This window comes from Colossoma macropomum, unplaced genomic scaffold (assembly GCF_904425465.1).
Source record: "Colossoma macropomum unplaced genomic scaffold, Colossoma_macropomum, whole genome shotgun sequence".
Lineage (NCBI taxonomy): Eukaryota > Metazoa > Chordata > Actinopteri > Characiformes > Serrasalmidae > Colossoma > Colossoma macropomum.
The window spans coordinates 6,819,568-6,835,001 of record NW_023494792.1 but is presented as its reverse complement, the minus strand read 5'-3'; the positions used below and the strand labels follow the sequence as shown (position 1 = coordinate 6,835,001).

General features: G+C 38.0%; 1 protein-coding gene across 2 annotated transcripts; it reads right to left on the bottom strand.

Annotated features, from left to right (window-relative positions):
• Window positions 1–10,548: 10,548 nt before the first annotated feature.
• il21 (interleukin 21) lies at window positions 10,549–13,339 on the bottom strand. Of its 2 annotated transcripts, none has more exons than XR_005007469.1 (6): window positions 13,225–13,339; window positions 12,860–12,901; window positions 11,822–11,935; window positions 11,599–11,637; window positions 11,408–11,491; window positions 10,549–10,972 (listed from the first exon to the last, which is right to left on the bottom strand). XR_005007469.1 is itself a non-coding variant. In XM_036575440.1 (6 exons), exons 1-6 carry the CDS (start codon window positions 13,125–13,127, stop codon window positions 10,952–10,954), a joined length of 435 nt encoding a protein of 144 aa, XP_036431333.1. In that variant the 5' UTR covers window positions 13,128–13,292; the 3' UTR covers window positions 10,549–10,951. The 2 variants fall into 2 exon arrangements, 1 of the variants encoding a protein (XP_036431333.1); XM_036575440.1 differs by having other exon boundaries at window positions 12,993–13,292.
• Between the last annotated feature and the right edge of the window lie 2,095 nt (window positions 13,340–15,434).

The window sequence follows — 15,434 nt, the reverse complement described above, 5'->3', positions numbered from 1 at the left end:
GTTAGTTGCTTTTTGAGATTTGTTGTACTATGTTAGTGCTATGATAACAGTGGCTTTGACTGAAGCTTTTTGTTGCACTGAAAAACTGTTAAGGTCAAACAGCAGTTGCTGGCAGGGGTAAAGGTATCGCAATCTACTGTTTAAAGAAGACTTTGAGAGCGGAAATATAGAGGCCATACCACAGGATGCAAACCACTCTTCAGCAATAAAAATTGGAAGGCAAGATTAGAATTCGTAGAGAAATACAGAGATGAGCCACAAAAGTTCTAGAACAGAGTTTTATGAACTGACGAGACCAAGATTAACCTCAAAGTGATAAAAAGTGATAATGTCAAAAGTGTGGAGAAAAAAAGGATCTGCTCATGACCCAAAACATCGGCCATCAGTCAAGCAAGGCGGTGGTAGTGTCAGGCTTGGGTTTACAAGACTGCTTCTGGAACAGGTTCACTTATCTTCATTCATGTAACTCATGGTGATAGCAGAGGAATGAATTCAGAAGTCTACAGAAACATACTCTCTGCCAATTTACAGAGACATGCATCCAATCTAATCTGTAAAATTTCTTCATGCAGTGAGACAGTGACGCAAAACACACTGGGGGGGTGAAAAGTTTTAGACAGTCAGTCACCAGACCTTAACCCAACTGAGCATGCATTTCCTCTCCAAACAGCAACCGAAAGAAGCTGCAGTAAAAGCCTGATAAAGCATCACAAAAGAAGAATGCAGCAGGTGATGTGGTGTTTGGTGATGTCAGTGGGTCACCAGCTTGATGCAGTTACTGCAAGCAAGAGCTATGCAACCAAGATTAAGTGTTACTTACTTTAATTTACTTTAAGACTATTCGTATATTTTTGCCCACCTAAATATTTGTGTCCCACCAACATTGCCATGTTTTAAGTTGTTCAGCACATATAGATGTAAATATCAGGGAAAAAAGATGAAATTATTATGTCATCTCATATTCTTTGTTGAATTTCAAACCAAACTGTCTTCAGAAACAAAAGAATTGGTCTTATTGTTCTAATACATTCAGAGGAGACTGTGTAACTGAGTATCATCAGCATAAAAATGAAAGGCAACATTGTGTTTATCAAATATATGTCCTGGGGGCTGTAAATAAGAGACAACAGTAATTGCTCTACAACAGAGCCTCGTAGGACACTGTATTCCACTCTTCTATGTTTGGAAAATTCCTGTGCATTAAAATATCAAAATTAAATAGAGGGCTGTGTGATAAATCGGTAGGAGTTTCTGCGATTAACACATTGTTAGAGTAGCGATGACAGAACAGACACAATTATCGCATGCATGCAGCACCAGAGAAACATTATTTCACTGCTGGCATGAACTGTTAGAAGCGCGAATTGAACTGAACTGCTAACTGCTGGCAGCTGCTTCACATCTGTTTATTTTTGTCTCTTAGTGACGGGAGAACGTGTTCACACGAGTTTGGTTCAGTTCAGCAACGACTTAAAAGTTTGATTTCTAGTTGTTCAGTGTGCGATTCCAAATATTTCAGTCACCCAAAAATAGTGTGAGATACTCAGTCTTTTTATAATCTTATAGGACTTTAAAACTCAGATAGTGTATAGAAGGCAGTTGTATTCTTGGTAAGGAACTCTTATCTGTGTGAGCTTGAAGCTTCCAAAGCACAAATGTTGAATACATAGGCCAGCAGTTTTAGTTTTCTGTTTTCTGTAAATATCTGTGGACAAATGTTTTGCTTATGAAAATTTAGTGCTTTAGCATTGGTTCATATTAAAACTTCTGACTGTAAAAATTATGTGCGTCATTTGATGACAACTTCAGTGAGTTTGAATACATTTATAAGGCACTGTGTATTTTATTGTGTGTTTATTGACCATCACACTTCCAACCACTAGAGGGCAGTATGCAGTGGTGATGGGACAGATGACATCTAAAATGTGTCATAACATTTCTGAACATTTGGGGGTCTTAAGCAACATCCTCTTTGGGGGTGCCCCCAGGGACCCCCACCTAATCATTATTTTGTATACATTTATAAGAAATAATCAATAATTACTTTCCATCAGGTAAAATGCTTGAGGAGACAGTAAAACTACACACATTAGGAGTTGTGCAGCAGGCTATAGCAAATGAAGTACTCAGTATAATACTGATTATACCTGTATCAAAAAAGTAACTGCCCCCTTAAGCCTAATAATTGGTTGTGCCACCCATGGCAATAATAACTGCAATCGAATGTTTGCAGTAACTTGCGATGAGTCTTTTAAATCGCTGTGGAGGGGTTTTGGCCCACTCTTCTTTGCAGAATTGCTACAATGGAGGTTTTTTAGCATTAAATGCCGGTTTAAAGTCTTGCCACAGCATCTCAATGAGATTAAAGTCAGGACTTTGACTGGGTCACTTAAAAACCATAATTTTGTTTCTTTTGAGCCATTCAGTGGTGGACTTGCTTGTGTGCTTTGGTTCCTTGTCCTGCTGCATAACCCAACTGTGCTTGAGCTTTAGGTCACAAACTGTCGGGTGGGCATTCTTTTTCAGGATTTTCTGATAGAGAGTAGAATTCATGGTTCCATCAATTATGACAAGTCATCCAGGTAAAGCAGCCCCAGAACATCACACTACCACCACCATGTTTGACTGTTGGTATGATGTTCTTATGGTGGAATGTCGTGTTAGCTTTGTGCCAGATGTAATGGGACCCTTGGCAAACGCGAGAGTTTGTGTTCTTTTTGGTCAGGTGTGATTTGCGCCTTGCAACTCTTCCATCAATGCCATTTTCAGCCAGTGTCTTCTGTATTGTGGAATCGTATTCATTGATCCTTAACTAAGGCAAGTAAGGCCTGCAGCCTTCTAGATGTTTTTCTGGGTTCCTTTATGTCCTCCTGAATGAGTCGTCAGTGTGCTTTTGTGGCCAGCCACACTTGGGAAAGTGTTTGGATATTGGCTCTCACTGTGGTTCACTGAAGTCCCAGAGCCTTATCAATGGCTTTGCAACCTTTTCCAGTTTGTTAGATTTCAGTGACTTTGTTTTGCATCTGTATTTGAATCTCTTTAGAATGTGGCATCATGTGCTGCTTTTTGAGACCTTCCAGCTGTAACAAGTAAGAGTTAGTCAGACACGTGGATAAAATGTGAAAAAGAGGCTTTACTAGTTTGTCCAGAATCCACAATCGAGGTCGAAACACAGGCTAACAGAACCAACACAAGTGTACAAACATAATAAAGATAAATCCAGGCAACCAAAAAGGGAGCAGGCAAAAGGGAGAGTTGAAAATACAAACAATGGGTTAGATAAACAAAAACGTAGAAAAGAACAAGAGCACTCAGTAGCTCAATGAATGAAGCAATATCTAGCAACTAACCTATCCTAAAGCCCAGGCTTACTAACTGCATCTAGTCACATGAAATACACAACAGGTGAAAAACATCAAACACTTAAGCTAGTCTACAACCAGTTTGGTAACCTGAGGTAGATTTTAATCAGGTTCATTTTTGAGAAGCACCGTTTAGCAGCAGCTCTAAGAACAAACATTTTACTGTTGATCTTAACAGAATTGCTTCATATACAAAACTGTGCAAAAGTCAGAGAGCACTTTTCATTTATTCAATTTTGTGTCAGAAGAGCCATTATATACAAATTATTGATTTTTCTGGGCATGTTTATAAGATAATCCACTTGCATAAGGAAGAGCAAAGTAAAAAGTAAAATTTGTTAAATTTCTAAAAATTTAAGTTTTTAAAAGTGGAGTTAAAAATTAAAAGAAAAACGTGTCAAGCCCTGGTAGCCCACCAAAACTGTCACTCAGATATACAGTACTTAAAGCTTTCATGTTTGAGAGACAGGAGGAAATCAAGCTCCACTCTTGCTACAGATCTGAAAAATGCACAGATGTTTCTGTCCATCCTTCCACTGTGAGAACACAACACTATGAGTCTGAAAGGATGTGTAGCTGTCAAGAAGCTGTTACTGAGAAAATAAAGCAGACAGAAAAGCAGTAAATTTGCTTTAGAATCTAAACTGGTATGTATAAACAGCTTCAGGTTTCTGGGAGTGCACATCACTGACACCTCTGCTGGTTCCTGACCACCTCCTCTTTAGTGAAGAAAGCACAACAGCGCTTCTTCTTCCTAAGGCGACTGAAGAGGGCTGGCTTGCGCACACCCATTCTCAACTGCTTCTACAGCAGTATCCTAGAGAGCATCCTGACCTGCAGCATCACTGTCTAGAGTGGCACCTGCTCCATCTCAGGAAAACATTGCAGTGCATCACTAGGTCACGCTTCCCTGGCATTAAGGACATCTACACCGAACAGTGTGAAAGGTAAGTCCTTGTCATGCATCACACGGACTGTTTACACCACTCGCATATTGAAGAAGGCTATAGAGCATCTGGGCCAAATGCTCCAGACTCATGAATACTTTCTTCCCTCATGAAGTCACACTGCTGAACGGATCTACCCGATGGACCTTTAAACATTGTTATTGAACTTGTTACATCAACCTAACTCTTTACTGTGAAACATTAACCTCACTCATTTTCTATGCACAGTCACTTTAATCTGTACATTGCCTACAGTTTTATTAGTCTTTGTGGTTGCAATACTATTGTTAATTATCAGTGCACTGATAAAATACACACAATTATTGCTGCTGTGGACTAACAGTTGGCCTGTTTTCTCTGTTGTCCTGTACTCAACAGTTGTATAATTGTAGTCATTGTATGTTGTACAGAAGCATTTACTGTACAGTGTTTGTATGGTTTGTCTGTATTTATTTGGTTGTCTGCACTGTTGTCCGCTGCTGTTCTATGTTGTAAGTAGCATCATGTCCTGGAGAAACTACATTTCGTTCCTTTCTCAACACACCTGTCATGAGAAGAAATGACAATAAAACTGATTTTGACTTGTATGTCACTGTGGCTTAATCGGCCATAGTGCGTGCTTGGTAAACAGGAGTTCCTGGGTTTGAAGTAGGCTTGAGTGATATTGTTTTTTTTCCCTGCTTGCAATTTACTATATTAAGAAATCTTGGTTAATGATGTAATCGTCTAAAGCAGATAAAAAAACTGATGAACTGATGAAACCTAAAATAACAGTAATAATGCAGTTGTGCTGAAACGTTTTTCCATTATGACGGCACACTGAGGGAGGTCAAGCTCTTTGAAGGCCGCCACAATGTTGAAGCAGTTATCCACTGTAATGCAGGAGAGGCTACTTTCCTGCAGTTTCCATTCCCTCAGGGAAGCCCATAGAGCAGCAGCTATTGGCACTTGTGTGTCACTGGGAAATGGCAGGTCTTGAGGTATTTTGGCTCTAATGTAGACTCACTGCTGATATTTTGCAGTAACAAAAATGTATGGCTGTAAATTAATACATGAAATTAATGCAAAATACTGCTGTGACTCATTTTTCCACATCAAGCAACTAAAGCTCTGTGGATGTTTCACATTGTGAAGCTGGCCTTAGATGATTTCTAAGGTACAGTGTTATAATCTTATGTGATGACATTGTTACAGTTTTTACGTCACGTAGTTCAGATTGAGTAGTTGACTCTTTTCGTTGGGCTTAAATCAACAAAAACAAAATAAGATAGATTGGAGCATGGCCAATATGTTCAAAATGAGGCCATAGCGCCAGTTTAAAAGGTGTTTTAACAAGCTGCTTAATGGTAAATGCAAAACTAACAAGAAAACCTAAACTGTAGAGTAAAATCTCACATTTTCAACAATAAACTTGCACAATTAGTGAAATAATATGATCAGATTTAGTGGCCATGTTTACATGCAGTCTGACAATCTGTTAATAATCCCACTAATAGCTCAATTGGAATAGAATATGTCCATGTATACACCTCAATCTGAGTAAACTAGTCCGATTGAGGCCATTTCAACATTACATGGCCTGCTGTTAGTGTGTGTGTGTCTATGTGGGTATGTGTGCGTCTGTGTGAGGGTGGACAGCATGGACAGGCTGCTGACTGGCTATAGTTGCAAAAGGAGAACGCTACGCTGGACACGTGATATTTTAAACGTGGTAATTTTACATTAATTGTTGTGGCTGTATTGATTTAAAAAAAACAATAATGCGGTGGATCCAGCAGACCACTGAGTAACAAAAACATGAACAAAACACAAGGGTTGTGTAGAAGAATAATAGCCTGTATCTGATTACATTCTCAATCAGAAAGTTTAAGCACATTCTGCACATTCATACACACTGTACATTGCCTCATAACGGAAGTTTATAACATTTGACATGGCGGAAGCAAAAAAAATGGTCTGCAGAGGAGACAGTTTATTCTTCCAATTTTGAAAGACTTTCAAATATTTCTCAGGATAGATGGCCGTAAACCTCAACATAATGAAACAAGTATATGAGCACATGAACAACAGTGAGTTCACACAAACAGATGGGAGTTTCTCAAATCAGTGTATTACAAAGCTAAAAGCCAGAATGGTAAAAGTGGCTCTGATCCATCCACTTTCCTGTTTTACAAAATTATGGAAAAATTAATCGGAGATCGATTTCTTGCTAACATGGCTAAAAATGTTATGCATGTGCACTGTAACATCTACACTTGATGGTACTCTACACCGGTATGCGAAATATCCCCTGGTATTTGCGGGGGTCCCGTGTTGAGTGGCTCCTTCAGCATTGGCTGGGTGCTAACTCACTCAGCTTCAGTGGCGCCATATCTTTGGTTTAACAGTTCTTCTTCCGGAACTGCTCTTTTCTAGTTTAGTGATGCGCTCTTCCACACATTAACCAAGATCTTACACATCTCCTCTTTTGTCTTCGGTGTGAGAAATGAGTAAGTAGTTCTCTCTTTCTACCAAACTCTTGGGAAATTGGGCAAGTTTTCAGATTTACAAATATACTGTGGCATATTGTAAAGTTTTTCAGGGGTATCCCAGGCATAGTTACAGTTGCTAGAATGTGAAGGACCATTTGGGTGAGCCAGTTTGCTTCAGCACCACCCCGAGGCAGACCAGTGCTGCATCCCTAGTTACAGAAGACAGAAGCTTGTTGATTGTGGGTGAAGCATGATAAACTATGACCTTCACTAAATTTGTATTTAATCGTAAGTATATTTTCATGGACCACCCAGAATTTAGATTTTGAGGCATTCAGGGGGACCAAGAGGTTAATTAGGCCCTGTATTTCGCAACTTGCCCTACGCATGTGTGTAATTTTGGATCTGGATCTTGTAGTCTGCATGTTAATTGAGATTTTCATCAGATTGTTGAGTAGAGTGTGCATATAAATGCCTCAGTGTTAATCTATAATCAGAATGAATTTAATCGGATCGGCAAAAATCTTTGCATGCGAACATAGCTAATGTCCCTGGATACTGTGGAAGTGTAAGATCATGTGGGGACAATCAAATCATTATATTGCACATATACGTACACTTATTACACTTGCATTGACTATTTCAAAGTCTAGCAGTGCCTTCTCTTTAGCGGTGTGTGTAATGTTGTGGTTACGATTCCACCCTATACTGATAGGAGTTCTTGGGCAGGACTTCTAATGTCATATTTACCAAACTCAAATTGCTTTGGATAAGAACATCTGCCAAATGCACAAATGTAAATAAAAATTTTAGATCATTGAAAGTAGCAGAAGGTGGTGTGTATTCCTCAGAATCAAATCAAGATTGCTCAAACTAGAATTTTCTGTTAAATGTTTTCTGCCTTTTCCTGATGCTGAAAAAATCAACAACGCAGCATTCTCTGACTTTTGCACAGTGCTGTATACAGACTTGTTCACAAAATTCATACTAATCTCCTTAGTAACTACAAAGCACAGGATATTTATTACAGGCAAAAAGCTGACAGAACTATAACAAAAGGCCAATAGATGGCACCACTTGCTTCTGGTATTTATTTGTACGTTCAAAAAGGCTCTACTTTGTGATCATTATAAAGGGCATCAGAATAGAGCTCTTCAGCTTCTGCTCTGTTATTCATGGTTATTGAACGGTTACAATATCACTTAGTTCACTTAGTGTACACAATAAAAAATGCTGAACACCACTGATAGTAGAATACAATGCAGTTTGCTAGATTATGGGGTTATCTTGAGCTACATAAATCACCTGAAATCAAACAAAAATGTCTGTAACACAGTGTCAACAGACTTGGCTTATTTTTGACCTTATTTCTACAAATCTCTTCCACCTCCTTGAGAAATGACTCACCTCCTCCTAGTAGGTCTGATGGCCTCAGACTATTTTGTAATTCTTAGTAGACCATGAGTTCCATAATTACACAGGTTCTAAAGAATGAACTGTTGAGGGTGTCAGTACTTCTTGTTTTGAGCATAACAAAAAACAGAGAGATCAATCGCATACTCTAAAATTTGCCAACACATGCACAAAAAACAGTATAGATGGCACTGCAATGAACCTGTTCCTGCCCAATATATAATTTCTTTGATAGAAATAACTCCTTTCATAGATACAGTGAACTAGTCGAGCAGCTAATTCAGAAGTCAAATGAATATGATCTAGTAGTTTGAAGATCTAAAAATTATCTGTGTACGCATGAATTCATCAGACGGAACAGTAGCTTTAAATTTAGAAAATCCCTTCTATTTAGGCAAATACTTTGCTTGTGCACCACACAAAATTTCCTTTTCTTTGGAAAATGAAAGAAACATTCGAGTGGAATCCGTTTTACCATTCCTAAACTTCTGTTTATACACTTCAGATACAGCCTCATGTGCATGTAAGATAGCTGTCTTAACACTGTTAGACAAACAAAGTCCTCACATCTTTTAAAACAAGTGGTCTGTTCAAAACAAGTGTAATACATTCATGCATGCTGAAACAGGTGCCCACCTCTTGTCTGTCAAACCCAGAAGAGTGGGACACAAAAGGAAAATACACCAGAGAAGAAGGCTTTTAAGAATCTGACTATATCTGACTGTCGTTGCCTTCAAGTCATTTGGCTTTTCAGCCTCTAATTCTGTCTTGCAACTAGCTTTTAGCTTGAACTCCACCTGTACTAGATTTTTAAGAATGTCAGCCTTTTTAGTGATATTTTTGTTTTTTGTGTAAAGTTTTGGATAATTCAATTTTTGGCTAAACTACTTAGATAGTTTTGACTTTAACCCTAAAGAAGTCTCAAAATATATTTAGTTTGAATTTAAGCATGTTTCATTAATATTCGATATAGAAAATGACTTGAGTGCTCTTCTGTTCATTAAAGTTGTTGAAATAAAAAAGCATCATATCACTGACCCGTATGTGAATATGGCCATTTAAAATGTGTGTGTGTATTGTTTATTTGCTATTTGGGTGCCATTTTTGCTACTTAAAAGCAAATGTAAACAAAAGAGACATGCGTCCCACAAATGTAAAGATCTTTAATTTATGAACTTACCAAAAGAACAAAATGTTAGATTACAAACTAGCAGAATACTGGAGAAAATCTGAAAGATTTGGGAATGTTGGATATATAGTCAGTTCAGTTAAATTAAACTTTATTGACATTATACCAATACAGGGTTGTACAGTATCACAAAACATTGGCTACTTCTCTGTGCATTGGTTAAACAATAGATAAAGACAAAAGTGCAAAGACAATAGGTGGATAGACAATGTATACAGGTATTGCATGAACAGTAACTGTAGGTCAGAAGGCAGAGGTGGAATTTCAAAAGAACTTCAAACTATAGTTACTATACTACAATAAATGAGCTATAATAAATATGTAGACTTGTGTGATTTACAGCGTAGGTTTTTATAATGTGTATTAATTGGAAGTGTACAGTATGTTGAGGTAAACCGGCTCTGATGTGCAGATAATAACAAATGTTAGTAAACAGTCATGGGGAATCCAGCACCCAGACAGTTCCAGGAAAATATCCTTTCATCCTCGCTGGATAGGGATTTGCTCCAGCTATCTTGGTGGCACTGATGGTTGATGGTGACCGATGGTGAACTTATGAAGATCCCAGCATCACGAAGGTCAATCTTGCAGAGCTTTGCACACGGAGGAGGGTGCCTCAGTTTGTTAGAGCGATAATCTGATGGCTTCCTTGAGGTGCTAACTGAGCTATTTGAGATACCAGATGTGATATGAGTGGTGTCTCGGCACAGACAGCAAGCAATGCTGGACTGTCGGACCTTGAGAAGATCTGTCTTGGTGTCTTTGAGCAGGCTACGGTTAAGAGGGGATCCATCTAACATCAATAGCTTTGCCAGGTCCCTATTCACAAACAAGGTTCTGGCCAAGTGGAGATCTTTGTCAGCCTTTCAGCTATATAACTTGCCATGTTTGGCAAGAAAAGGCAACTTTCAGTCTTGGCATGTATAGATGCAATCATAAGAACAATTGCCACAACAGTGATTTCAGCTAAAACACTTTTAATAGCAAATAAATAACAAATAATACAAAACAATTAAGTACAACTCTGATACAGTAGGTCTCATTATGAGACATGGGTATATCATTCTTGAAGATACTTCAATTAACATTAAGGCACATATTTTTGCTGTTTTTGGAAAGAATTGAACATAGAAGGACAAAACTGTAATTATTTTGCCCATATGTTAGGAGGAGCTATAGCAGCATCTACAAATCCATCAGGCCTAGGCCTAGTTTAATTCTTTCCCCCTATACCAGTTTATAACAGCTTTAGGTGTATGTGACACTGAGTACTGACTATTGAAAACAATGTATCATAACTACATTACACTATATTTCCATACATTATAAATACGTTTCAAAGATTGCAATAATTTTAAACTTTTGGTCCACTTCTCAACCACACTGACAGCATATCAAAAAATATTAGAAAAATAAGGCCACTTCTCACTATAATAGCAAAGAAAATAATGAATAAATAGGCAATAAATAGATGAATTGTTCCGAAGGGCTTTAACTTGCTCCAGGGCTTCGTGAGGTAGTGTCGTCCACACATTCGCATGTCGTCATCATCTACTTGTCATCTTCCTTTTATGGAAGCAGAATGAAGGCCTGAAACAGAAATGTACAGTGTTACTCGCTGAAAACGTAAACTACCCTTTATGTTACAGAGTTTTCATTTTTTTTTAACTGACAGCTTGACATTTTTTGTTGATAAAGCTGAAACTTTCCAAAATGAACTTTTCTCCTCTCTTCAAAAAAAAAAGAATACACATGAATACACATTTTAAAGGTTTAGCTCATTTTCATTTTAGAAAGACTGGGAGCAAAAGATATCTATAAAATTCTGTTTTGCTGTTTTAAATAAGCAGAAGAGAGGCACTGAAGACCTGTGCAAAGCAGACCCTAGGTGGATGTTTTTGCTGTATCAAATCTAGACTGGAGTTAAAAAGCACCATCAGCACAAAAACATGAATTTTTAATTTTAGTCGGTTCAGAAAATGACAGGTGCTCAGATGGATGATGGAGAACTTGTGAAAGGCTCACCTTCTGTAAGAGGCTCAGTAAATTCTTCATAAATTCATGGCTGTCGATCATTGGGTAGGAATTACAGGGCTGGCACTTGACTCTCTAGAATGGAATATCAAGCAGAGAGAGATCAGTATTTGGCATGTTGGGAACTAGTCTAAAGAGACATGTGATCTGATTTCAGAAAATGTTCTGTTGTTGATACTCACCGCTTTCTCTTCCACAGTGCACCTGTCCACACTCGTCACCTGCAACAACAACATAAACATGGCATTTAGTAACTATAAGTCTGCATTAAGGACAAATGAGCAACATAGGCTCTTGCCATTTACAAAGAGACTCTTCTGTGTTCTAGCTGATTGTAGTGAAATGTGGTGATGATATGTCCAGTCATGAAACTCTCTGATTTGGGAAAACTCAAATCCTACTTACAGTCATGTTCTTGCGAAGAGTTTTGTGCAGTTTGTTCTGCAGTTCTTTATTACTGGTGGGAATGTTGAGCATCTGGGAGTTGAAACACTCAAGGGCAGACCGAGCGCAACACTCCTAAACAAACAAACAAAAAGCATTTTTAATTTGTCCACATTTAACCATTTAAATATATATTTACAGTAAAGACGTGGTGAGCACTGCAGTGTTTCAGTGACGTCATCAAAGAACATGCTTTATTATTATACAAGATAAAAACAGATTAACTGAAAAACGTCTTTTGGTGATAATGATATGTAATATGAAGTTGAGCAATGTCTTTCAGTTCTGAGAGAAACAGCGTGGCATACATATTTATTCTGAATTCCCCTTTCTGAGCTCAATTCACAGAACTGACAGGGAAACATCATAATTTCCACATGAAACTACATGCATTTCCATAATGTTCCGTGAGAACGTAGAGATGCGTTTACGAAAACGATCGTGTTTGCTGTTAAAAATGGAAAAGGACAATGTCAGTCTTTTGAAATGTTCCGCTGCGATCTCGCGCTCCTAACTGAACTTATTTTTAAATAAACCGCGTTTATGAGCAACACCAATAGAGCTCAGAAGAGGTTGAATGCAGAAAAGACATAAGCGACTCGACCATTCCAGCAGCCCACAAATGTACTGCTGTTTGATTACTCATCAGATTTCTCCTAAACTAAGCACACTTTCTCCAAACTGTTGCATGACTTATTCTCTCAGTTTGACTCTTACAAGTGAGAGAGAAAGCCAAAAAAAGAAACTAAGAGAAACTTGAAAACATTAGTAATAAGTGTATTATATGTCTTTCAGCGTGTTTCTCCGTGGAGCACAGAATTTTGTTATAACTACATTCATTTAGTCAGTGAGTCACAATGAGTCATTGTGTCCTCTCCCTCTCTCTCTCTGTATGTATGTATGTATATATATATTTTTTACATTTTACATTTTTTTACATTTGAATAAAGATAGCTGACTTGTAATGCAAAAGTAAAACAATACAAATAGGTCACTTACCTCAATGCCATTGGTTGGTGAGTGGAAAAGAGAGTCAGTCTGCTGCAAAATTGAATAAAATAAATTGTCAAAAAGACATATTTTGCACAGTGTCAGGCAACCCCGCCCAGAATACATTAAATAAGCAACTAACCTTCATTATTTTAAGCTGTGTTACTTGTCTAATAGCAACCTGTAGCATGTCTTTTGGTGTTATGGCATGTGCTGTTTCAGCCCAGTATGTCATTGCCAGCAGAGCACACAGAACAAAAGAGAAGACCGTCTTCATCTTCAGCTATGCTATTCACTCACGCTGATCGGAGCTGTAATGGACTAATGATTCTTTGATTTGGTGTTGTTCGTACTGGCTACAGGTGTACACTTACCTTTATATAAGATCCTTCGGGACGCAGGAAAACCGCTTCTTGGTTGAGACTGGAAAAACTCAGGGACAAACAGTGACTAATGACTTTTTCTTTTCCATCGACTCCGTTACGACGCTCAGTCGTAAGGTGCGTCGAAAGGCGCGTGCGTGGGGGGGGTTGTACGGATGCGAGAGTATGTGTGTGTACATACGTACGTGTGTGTGTATGTGAACCTGACCTAGACTTTCTGCACACTTGGCAGGAAACTACGAATTGCTCTCAGTTCCTCTTCTCATTCTGAATCAGCAGTAGCTCTGTGTGTGTGTGTATGTGTGTTGTGTGAGAGATAATGAGTGTGTATGAGATAGAGGTGCAGCTGAGTATATGTTAATGTAAAAAGGTGCTTTTTCTGTGTCTACCCACTCAAACCATGTTGATTGAAGACAACAACAGGAAGTTTTTTTTTCTTTCAAAAAATGTTCTTTTCTACATGCGAGATAAAAATAGCATGTTCGTAATGAAATGTTACTCTGAAAAGGGAAGAGAAATCATCTCCTCTAAGAAAACGTTCATTATGAAACTGTCCATGCCAAGACTGGATTTTTTAAAAAATAACTATTTGTTTATTTATTCTGTTCCCCTAAAGCAAAACATTAACAGTAAAGCATTAACAGTAAACCTTCTTTTGACTGATAGACTGGAAGCATGCACAAAGTAATATTTCTTGCTTTTGTTATTTGTTTGTAAATAATCATGCAGTTAGTTTGTAGCTGAATGTAACACACAGGTTTCTGCATCTTTCTGTATGTGTGGCACATACATTTGCATAGGTCCCATGGCATCAGTAGGTAAATTGTGTTCATATCTAGGTTTTATGACATAATTGGCAAAACCTGTCACACACTATGGCAAAGGAAATGAGGTCACGCTGTGATCCTGTGAAAGAACCCTTTCTAGATCAATCACAGGACATAGTCCTGAGTGAGCAGGAAGTGGTGGGTGGGGGGACAGTTGGCTGCTGTATGCCTTGTTGTGTCATCATTGTAGGGAAAAGCCCAGGTGACCCCCAGCCTGGCGGAGAGGGACGGCGAGCATGCATCTTCGCTGGGGATTCCTCTGACAGATGGAGTCTCTGTCTCAGCTCATGGAAGAGACGGCATTGAAGTAGAAACTATATGACTCACAACTTTCCTCCTCTAATCATGTCAGGAGCCGAGTTCTCTACCACAAGCCGCTCTGTGGTGTATGAGGTGTGAACTGTTTATTAGTGGACACACTGAAGCATCCTGAATGAAAAGTAAAACCTGATACTAATGAAATCTAATATCTACTAATGACCAGGTGAATCCAGGTTAAAGAATCTAAGAATGTATGTGTATGAATGAGAGAGAGAGGGAGAGACATAGACAGATATGGATGTCTGTGGTCGGTAGTGTTAAACGCAATAGTCGTGAAAAAAAAATGTGGTCAAAGAAGCAAAACCAATGGGAAAAAAACTTTGGTAAAATGTATTTAATGTCAAATAAAGCAGCATGTGTTCATTAAATAGTAAGGTTACAGAATTATTAGGTCAATTGCTGAAGTTAAATAAAGAAATAAATGATGATAAATAATGCATCATCACCACCACCAGCAATAATAATAATAGTAATAATAACAATGATAATGCAGGTAAATTTGTATCAGCTACAAAACTTTGTTTATACAGCATCTACATGATTCAGCTTTGTATTCAGTTTCTGATAGCAGTGAGTTGAGCTTAATAAAGTAAACACTCCAAGAAGCGGTGTTTATTTATTTTAGAAATAAATGGCCAATAAGCAAAAACGCTAATACACACACAGACATACATTTTCTAAGCTGCTTATCCTTCTGGGTCACAGAGAAAAACGCCAATATTACAATAGATATGAGCAACATTAATAGAATAAGCATTGATTTTACGAATGTCAATGTGTTTACTTAACCATTTTCAAACCTCTCCTCATAGCTTTCCCTTTTTACAGAATTAGTGTTTGTTTGCATTTATTCTAATGTTACAGGGAAATTTGTGTGTGTGTGTGTGCTTTTATATATATATATATATATATTTATATATATATATATATGCACATTAGCGTAAAATCAATGCTTATTCTATTACTGTTCATATATATTGTAATATTAGCACTTTTCTCCGCGACCCAGAAGGATAAGCAGCTTAGAAAATGTATGTGTGTGTGTGTGTGTGT

Coding starts and splice junctions, on each gene's coding strand:
- il21 (XM_036575440.1), bottom strand. CDS start 13,127: ATGAAGACGGTCTTCTCTTTTGTTCTGTGTGCTCTGCTGGCAATGACA. Junction 11,638..11,821: donor CTCTTCGCAAGAACATGACT/GTAAGTAGGATT, acceptor TTGTTGTTGCAG/GTGACGAGTGTGGACAGGTG. Junction 11,492..11,598: donor GCACTGTGGAAGAGAAAGCG/GTGAGTATCAAC, acceptor ATTCCATTCTAG/AGAGTCAAGTGCCAGCCCTG.